We start from the raw sequence: 8,865 nt of genomic DNA, 5'->3' as shown, positions 1-8,865 counted from the left end.
TATGTGTAGAAGGAGTATGATTATGTGTAGGAGTATAACTATGTGTAGAAGGAGTATGGTTATTTGTAGGAGTATAACTATGTGTAGAAGGAGTATGATTATGTGTAGGAGTATAACTATGTGTAGAAGGAGTATGGTTATTTGTAGGAGTATAACTATGTGTAGAAGGAATATGACTATGTGTAGGAGTATATCTATGCGTAGGAGCAGTATATCTCAGAAAGAGAGTTACTATGTTTAGGATATATTCTGAATACATTATATATAAACTCTTTTAAATATCCCAATTCTCGAAGTCAACTTATAAAAAAACAAATATTCATTCACATGACAACTCTCTGCTTTCCTGTTTTTAAATTTTCATTTTCTATTCTATTTCTTCTTGATAAATGTTTGTGTGAAAAACCTCAAAAAATCGGAATCCGATACAAGATGATTTCGGGTTCCTTTAACGCTCACCGAAAATCGGAATCGTTCAAATATTTTTTTAAGTTCAAAAACATTTGGAACCCTCGAAGTGTATTCGAATGACTCAGGATATTTTTCAATCATTTTACTGCATGGTTGGACGTTGTATTTTTGATACTGTCTTTCAAAATGTCTATATAGATACGATTGTGTTTTTATTGGGCATTTTTCAATAATTAAAAGAAGCAATATTCCTGTTAAATAATGTCTTTAACTGTTCATTCGTAAATGTGGTTACTAGATCTATAAAGCTGGCCTCCGCATGGCTACGAAATAGTACGTTCTTTGAAGTTCCCAGAGAGTTAAAAAAGTACAATAACGCCATGCACCTGAAAATCAAGGTAGGGGAATTTAATTATTTCAACCAGGAAGTCTTTGAAGATGTTTATTTCATTTATTTCGACCAGGAAGTCCTTTTTATTGCAACACAATAGGGCAGGCAGACAAAAGGGTATGCAATTTTTAATTTTAGGGCGATGTTTGCAATTGGTCGAACTCACAATACTCAATTTTTTTATATTGTTAAAAATATGCAATCGTTTCTATAGCTAAATTACAAATCTTCCTGGATAAAAAGTATAAAAGGCGTTATGATGTTGCATTTGAAACATAAGTCCGGTGGAGGAGATCTTGGAGAAAGGTAAGTGTTTTGTATTACCGGTTAATGCGCAGGTCATTTGAGAAGTACCAAAAACGAAAGGTTTTTCCTGACGAGGGATTATAGAATCGGTAATCTTGTTTGATATACTTACACTTACTTCTTGGTATTTCTTTTAAATCATATCGACTTAAATCAATGTTCAACTATACATACTGTGCATGTTAATCAATGATAATTTTGTTGGCTTAATCTAGATTGACCACCATGCTCCAGTTGATGATTTTGGCCGTGGGCCTCTTGGCCGGATTAGTCCAAGCAACGCCAATGGATGATCGCAACGCTACAGTGGTGAGTTCTCTATTGAATCATTGTAACATAAAAACTACGAAAATGGTTACGGGCAACTCTCAAAACCCTTTGTACTGTATACTCCCTAAATATCCATATTTATATTATTGAATCATTTTAATCTGAAGTGTTTTTAATATTTACAATGTAATACAATCCCTCCCCCCCCCCCCCCCCCAAAAAAAAATAAATAAATAAAAATCAAATAAAACATTTTCCAAAACATTTTCCAACAGAAAAGCCACAAAAAAAGTATCTTTATCATTGATCTTTTTATTCTAAAGTATTTTTAACATAAAGAGATATCGGGGTAATGATAAGTATACCGGGGATTAGTTCCAGGATTTCTATTGCATATCGTAGTAGGAAAAGATAAACATTTCTAATCTGGGATGCAAACGGAGAAATTAAGAAGTCATAAAACTGCTTTTTAAGAAAGCAAAAACTATTTTGCTTAAATTTGATCAAATGACCTTCAATAAAAACCAAAATGATTGATGACATTTTTTTTTCGAACAATATTTTGACAATGTTATATAAGTTCCCGCATAAATAACCACAGAACGAAACTAATGTCTAACTGATTTATTTGTTTGTGTAGATCCTATCTTTGAACATCAGTACAGCGGAAGGCGACACTTATTCAGTTAACGTTGAGTCGGAGGGAAACGAAGGGAATGACGTCGTTCATTCAACCATGAACGGGAATGATTCCCAGACAGTGGTCACGGATCATAACTTGGTGAGTACAATATACGGGAAAGTCAGCTCGACAGAGAGATGTAGGCCTCAGTCACGCATCGATCAATAATCTCGACATACCATTGGTCTTCATATGTCACGTGATGTTAGTAAAAAATCAGTGTTATCTTACATACAAAAGACACACTCGATATTACTACCTATCGATATACATTTAGAGCTTAATATAAACAGTAGACACGATACAGAAGTAGCTGCATCTTACTCTGAAATATTTCTCATCAGTAATATCATACTGACAACGGTGAACCAGTTGTTATAACTTATATAATATCTGATGACTTTGCTGAATTAAATTAACATTTATTAATTTGATTATGAGTTAACGTCTTCTATTACGATATTCTCAACAGTTACACTGAGAAGCATATGCCTCTTATCATATAATACCACAATAGTTCTAGCTATCTTAAATTATTGATTTTATTTTTAAATTTCAGCGCCAATTTCGGTGATCGCAAATATAACAGATTAGATCAAAGTTAAGAAAAAATGTTAATATATACTGACAAATTTCAATTCTTCACATAAACATAGTACGTTTGATGGGGCGTATCCTTATTTCTCATTTAAAGGTTTAATCACGACATTACATCGTAGCTATCTACGTCTGACTTTGACTTGTGGATAGTGGTTGCCACATATCCAACATGAGATGCTGATGAAGACCATTGCGATGCTATATACTCGACATCATCATCTTATTTTAAACGATTTTGTGTTTAAATCATATTTTCGTTATCATGTCAGTACTCTTTGTTGTTCTGAGAATCCTTTCATGTCTATCTTGAAACATATGCATTGTTATTCTTTTCTAAATTAATGTCTCGAAATATTGCAACTTAGCCTTCATTAAACAATAAAATCTTCCAACCCAACAACGTGTGCTTAATGAAAGAGAAAAGATGTATTAATTACTATTTTAATATACATTTTTTTTGTTTCAAGAATATACGTGTGGTAATTCCCGACTCGGAAACCGAAGATTGTCACTTCTTGGAACTTGCCGAAGAAGAAAAAACAGAACAGACATTAGAGGAGGAGGATGCAGAAAGTGTAGAAACGGTAAGAATTTTTTTGTTATGTTGATATATACACTTTTCTTTATGTATTAAAAGTAATTCATGAATTAAACAAACTGTTTCTACCACAATATGTGGATGCTATTCAACTCCCAATGTATGAAATTATCATTACAACTGTTGAATAACATTCAGTTTATACTGTCAATGCAATTTGATTGGTTGACACGGTGATCTTCACCTGGACTATTTAATCATGTGATTCAATGTGTTTTATTTGGCTAAAACTTGAAGCCCGCAAATTGTCAGTTTTACATATTTATTAGCGTATTTCACTTGAGGCTATATCATTATACCCAACCTCGTGTTGTGAAAAGAAACACCAAAATAGGTCAATTCATCCTCAGAGTAGTTTTTCTATTGTGATAGAAACAGGTCACACAAACTCGCGGTTGTTGTACATGGTATTTCTTTCACTCTCACTAGCTATTTTTCCAAAGTTACAAAAAACACTCGTTAAAGCTCGTGCTTTTGAAAAATGACTGAAGAGTGAAAAAAATAACATACACACCAACCACTCAATGTGAAACCTCTATTAATACAAGGGAGACATTCAGTTGGAAAGGATTTTTTAGCTCACCTTGTCCGAAGACAGACCAGGTGAGCTTGTGCCATACCGTTTCGTCCGTCGTCCGTCGTCCGTCCGTCCATCCGTCGTCCGTCCGTCCGTTAACAATTGACTTCTTCATAACCACTGATCAGAATTTGACCAAATTTTGTCAGAAGCATCCCTATGGGATGTGGACTCCAAATTGTACAAATGGTGGGGCTGACCCCCCAGGGGTCTGAGGGGCGGGGCCAAAAGGGGTCAATTTGGCTCTATTAATATAAACGACTTCTTCTCTGAAACCATGCAAAGGATATCGCTCCTATTTGCCTGGTAGCATCACTATGGCATGAGGATTCAAAATTGTACAAATGGTGGGGCTGACCCCCTGGGGGTCTGAGGGGCGGGGCCAAATGTGTTCAATTGGGCTATATTGATATTAACTACTTCTTCTCTGAAACTGAGCAATAGATATTGCTCATATTTGTCTGGTACCATCAGTATTGGGTGGGGATTCAAAATTGTACAAATTATTTGACTGACCCCCCAGGGGCCTGATGGGCGGGGCCAAATGTGGTCAATTGGGCTATATTGATATAAACGACTTCTTCTCTGAAACCGAGCAATGGATATTGCTCATATTTGCCTGGTAGCATCACTATTGGGTGGGGATTCAAAATTGTACAAATGGTGAGGCTGACCCAACGGGGGCCTGAGGGGCGGGGCCAAGAGGGGTCAATTTGGCTAAATTGATATGAACAACTTCTCTTCTGAAACCAAGCAATAGATATTGCTCATATTTGACTGAGCATACCTTTGGGGTCAGGATTCAAAATTGTACAAATAGTGGGGCCGACCTCCCTTGGGGCTTAGAGGCGGGGCCAAAAAGGGTCATTTTGGCAGATTTGACATAAACAACTTTTTCTCTGAAACTAAGCAATGGATATCTCTAATACATGTATTTGACTGGTAGCATTCCCTTGGGTTAAGGATTCAAAATTGAACAAATGATGGGGCCAACCCCCTTGGGGCTGAGGGCGGGGCCAAAAGGGGTCAATTTGGTTAAATTGATATAAACAACTTCTCTGAAACTAATCAATGGATATCACTCACATTTGTATGGTAGCATGGTCATGGGGTGGGGATTCAAAATTGTACAAATTTTAGGGTTGACCCCACCAGGGGGCTGAGGGGTGGGGCCAAAAGGGGTCAATTTGGCTAATTTGATATGAACAACTTCTTCTCTGAAACAGCTCATATTTGACAGGTAGCATTCTTTTGGGTAAGGATTCAAAATTTTATAAAGGAAGGAACTGACCCCCCGGGTGCAGAGGGCGGGGTCAAAAGGGGTCAATGGGTTTAAACAACTTCTTTTCTGAAACTAAGCAATGGATGTCACTCACATTTGTGTGGTAGCATCCCTAAGGGGTTGCGCCAAAAGTCATCTTTTGGCATAAAAACCTCACGTACCCATATAAAATGCCTATGATATATTGACATAGCAATACCAGTGACAAATATACTTAATCATTCTTGTTTCATATATCATAAAATCCAGGTGAGCGATAAGGCACTCTGGGCCTCTTGTTTGTTCTCCTTGCAGGGTGTATTTTGTAGGCAATTATCATCTTACTGATCTTTTGAATATATATTCCTTATGATGGAAACCTACAGATGAAATATAATGAATGTCTGAATGTATGAACACAGTTAAAATATACAGGTATCTTGAATAACGGAATAGGGTTATTTTAACCGTACATATATTTCAGCGGTATTCTTATCTTAGCGCTTTTCGCACTGACAGTATTCCGCTAAATTCCGATGGCGCTCATTGTAGTTTCAGTGAACTATTTTCTAAGGCAACTTTAGTCCATGCGCAAATTCATTATTGCGCTAATGAGTTTAAATTGTGTTATCCGCTTAAATGTGAGTGCACCAAAATCAGCATGAAACCTATCTCATGTCGTTAGGCGAATTTTCAGTAAGGCATCAATATTTATTTCGGTGATAATCTTGCCAAACGCATATCTAAAATATTTCACTTTGAAATACCTTGAATTAATATTTATCTGCATTATTGATATGGAGATAGCACAGCAGGTGATTAAATTACAAACATTCAATAAGTAACAGTTTGCTGTTTTGTATCATTGAATACATAATATATAATCTAAGCTCATCGTTAATGAAAATACGCATAACAAAATAAAAACAAAAAAACAATGATCTTACATTTAAAATAAAGTACTCGGAGAGCAAGATTAGGCGTTTTGGAAGAATCGACGTCTCTGTTTTATCCATTACATTCAGCATAAAAAATCTGGTCAAATTCAGGCATTTTTCTAGAGATTATCTGGAGACAGCATAGTCACACCTAGATTATGATCAACTATATCATGAAACCAACTTGTTACACAGTATAATTTATCATTGTTTGATGAATGGAATATATTCCTATCTTTTGACCAAGGGATCTGGGGTGATGGAAAATGCCAACTCCACAGACGAGAAGGCGTGTTTATATGGCGATGACGAACCTGTTATGACAGATGAAGTGAAGACTACTGTGGAGTCCTGGTGTGGCGCCCGTAAGATACGTCATTTGACCCGGAAGGCCGAGTGTCAGGATGTCCCCCAGGACGGAAGTCAACAAGGTAAAAAAAAGTCCAACGATATTGGAATTAGTACCAATGGGATATATAGGCATGTAGTGCGTGCAATGGTCCTTGGTTTCATTTCCTCTTAATAAACACATTAATATCTTCCGGAAAAAAGTTGACATTATAAAGAAAAGAGTTTACATTGCGAAACTCTTTCCATGTAACGTTGATATGTTCACAGTTCGGAATTTTTCCCTTTATATAGAATCGGGATTAATTAAGTCTGGGAAAGAAATCGCTTATATCCATGTCTATATTTTGAATTGATATTTTCTGTTTCATTTTTCAAAAACAAAATAGCTGAGGACTCAGAAGAGACCGAATCAGGAACGCTCGTCCGCAGAAAGAGGTCTTGGTTTTGGAGAAGATTTCGCTGTTACTATGTCTGTAGACGAGTGAGGAGATGCTGGTATCGACGATCATGTTTCTTGTTCTTCTGTCGGTGGAGGAGATATTGTGTCAATACTTGGCATTGCTACCGCCAATGTGGAAGATATTACTATTAATTTTAATCCTTGTAAGAATGAGATAAATAAGGATACAAATGAGTGATTCAGTTATTTGAACATGTCATCTACTACAAAATTATTATCTAAAAATAATGAACATCTGATCAGTATCAATGTAAGCCTATATTTGTTAATTAAGCTTCAATGTCAAGGAATACGCCGTCGAAGTGTATCTTTTCTAGCTGTACTTGAGAAATGATCACCTAATTATTACTTTATTTTATGCTGAAAGTTGTATGTCATGGAAACAAATGCGTTGACCTCTATGACTTACCAATTGATAACAGATTTGTGTATATCTTATCGATATTTCTATAATTGATGAACTACCAAATGTTCTTTCTCTATACGTGCATTGTGATTAGATCTAGGTTTTATAAACATATAGAATAAACTTCGAAGAATAAAATTTACATTTGAATGTTTGAGCTCATATCACCATGGCCAAGATTCCAAATAACGGTTCAATGCACTAAATAATGGTAACACATATATAGCTATCATTCTTAATGTTATTAAAAGTGTTCAACATAAATTGACATTAAAATTTAATTGCTTTAGTCCATAAATTTACCTTAATACATGCAAAATCAACAAGAATAGCCGGATCAATTTGATAATTAACTGTGATTAAAGCGGATGAATTTTGTACTCTGCTTTCTTTCTTCTTCCTTTTATATGTTGTATACGAAAAACATGATGAAGGTTGTGATTCATTTATCCAATAAACTAAAGAAAATAGAAATAGAAAACTGTTTTGAATTTGTTATTTATTTATGAGAAGAAAAGCTCCAGTTCGAAGAATTTCAAGATTTTCCCTTTTGTTTTTTTTTTCCAGTTGGAATACAGTTAAGGGAAATTGGAAACAATTCTTAAATTGTTATTTTTCTCTTTTTTTTCTTCTTCTAAAGTTCGTTATTTGATTTCGTAAAATTAAAAATGTTCGTAAAAATGGGAGAAAATCGTTATTCTGTAATTTTTCAACCTAATAATTTCATTTGGAAAAAAAAAGGAAAAAATAATATCTTTGAATGTATGTAAAACAACAGAAAATGCTAAAAACGAGGACAAAACACAAAAAAGTATCGTTACAAAGCTCGCCTCACATTGTATATCACGGACCTCACACTAGAATAAGGGGATGAGTTCACGAACTGGAATCTATATGACAATTTACTGACATATTAAAAAGAAATATTCCAATGTTAGAGATAAAATATACATGGTTTAAATTAGGGTTTTCCTTCTAGTAAGCATTGTGGCAAACTGTCCATCACAAGCTTCGATCCCATCTCCATATCTATTAGAGTGACAGAAATGAAAATGCTAGTATAAAACTCTTCTGTTAATCCCAAATACGTTTCTAACTTCGAACCAATGTAATATTAACAGATATACCTTGTCCTGGACCTTTGCAACCAATTGTCATTTTTATTTACCCAGTGACCTTGATCTATTTGGACAGTTAATTCCTTGTTTAATTCAAACAAATTTTGCTTCATAAGTTTCTATCAAAATATTTATTAATAAAGCAGATACTAAACTTATCCTTGACCTTTGATGTAGTGACCTTGACATTTGAAAAGAGGACGCCTTGTTTAAATTCCAATCAACTTTGAATCAATCTAATAAAAAAAATGTTAGTCAGTGATACCATAAAAATGTCACCTTTGACCTCGGATCCTGTGACCTTGAACATTTTGTAAGTTTTCTCCATGTTTGTTTCTTACCAACTTTAATTCATTATGTCAAAACAAAATCTTCATTAGCAAAAGGTACAAACCATGACCTTGACATTTTGTCAGCTAACTACTTTGATTACAACCAATTTTGCATTTTGTTCCATTCTAACAAACTTTGCTTCCTAATGCCTTAACGAATTTCA

At 34.9% G+C, this 8,865-nt stretch overlaps 1 protein-coding gene across 1 annotated transcript; it reads left to right on the top strand.

Moving 5' to 3' along the window:
• Positions 1–1,004: 1,004 nt before the first annotated feature.
• Positions 1,005–7,732, top strand: LOC117326134. The gene is made up of 6 exons (XM_033882766.1): positions 1,005–1,108; positions 1,324–1,417; positions 2,019–2,159; positions 3,128–3,244; positions 6,282–6,465; positions 6,772–7,732. Exons 1-6 carry the CDS (start codon positions 1,059–1,061, stop codon positions 6,975–6,977), a joined length of 792 nt encoding a protein of 263 aa, XP_033738657.1. The 5' UTR covers positions 1,005–1,058; the 3' UTR covers positions 6,978–7,732.
• The last annotated feature ends 1,133 nt before the right edge of the window (positions 7,733–8,865 follow it).

The sequence above is a fragment of the Pecten maximus genome, chromosome 4 (assembly GCF_902652985.1).
Source record: "Pecten maximus chromosome 4, xPecMax1.1, whole genome shotgun sequence".
NCBI lineage: Eukaryota > Metazoa > Mollusca > Bivalvia > Pectinida > Pectinidae > Pecten > Pecten maximus.
This window is presented reverse-complemented; position numbering and strand designations above follow the sequence as displayed.

What these genes read in the sequence shown, in the direction of transcription:
- LOC117326134 (XM_033882766.1), top strand. Translation starts at nt 1,059, where the DNA reads ATGATGTTGCATTTGAAACATAAGTCCGGTGGAGGAGATCTTGGAGAA. An exon ending in ATGATCGCAACGCTACAGTG is followed by an intron (nt 1,418 to 2,018) that starts GTGAGTTCTCTA and finishes TTGTTTGTGTAG; the next exon opens with ATCCTATCTTTGAACATCAG. An exon ending in TGGTCACGGATCATAACTTG is followed by an intron (nt 2,160 to 3,127) that starts GTGAGTACAATA and finishes TTTTGTTTCAAG; the next exon opens with AATATACGTGTGGTAATTCC.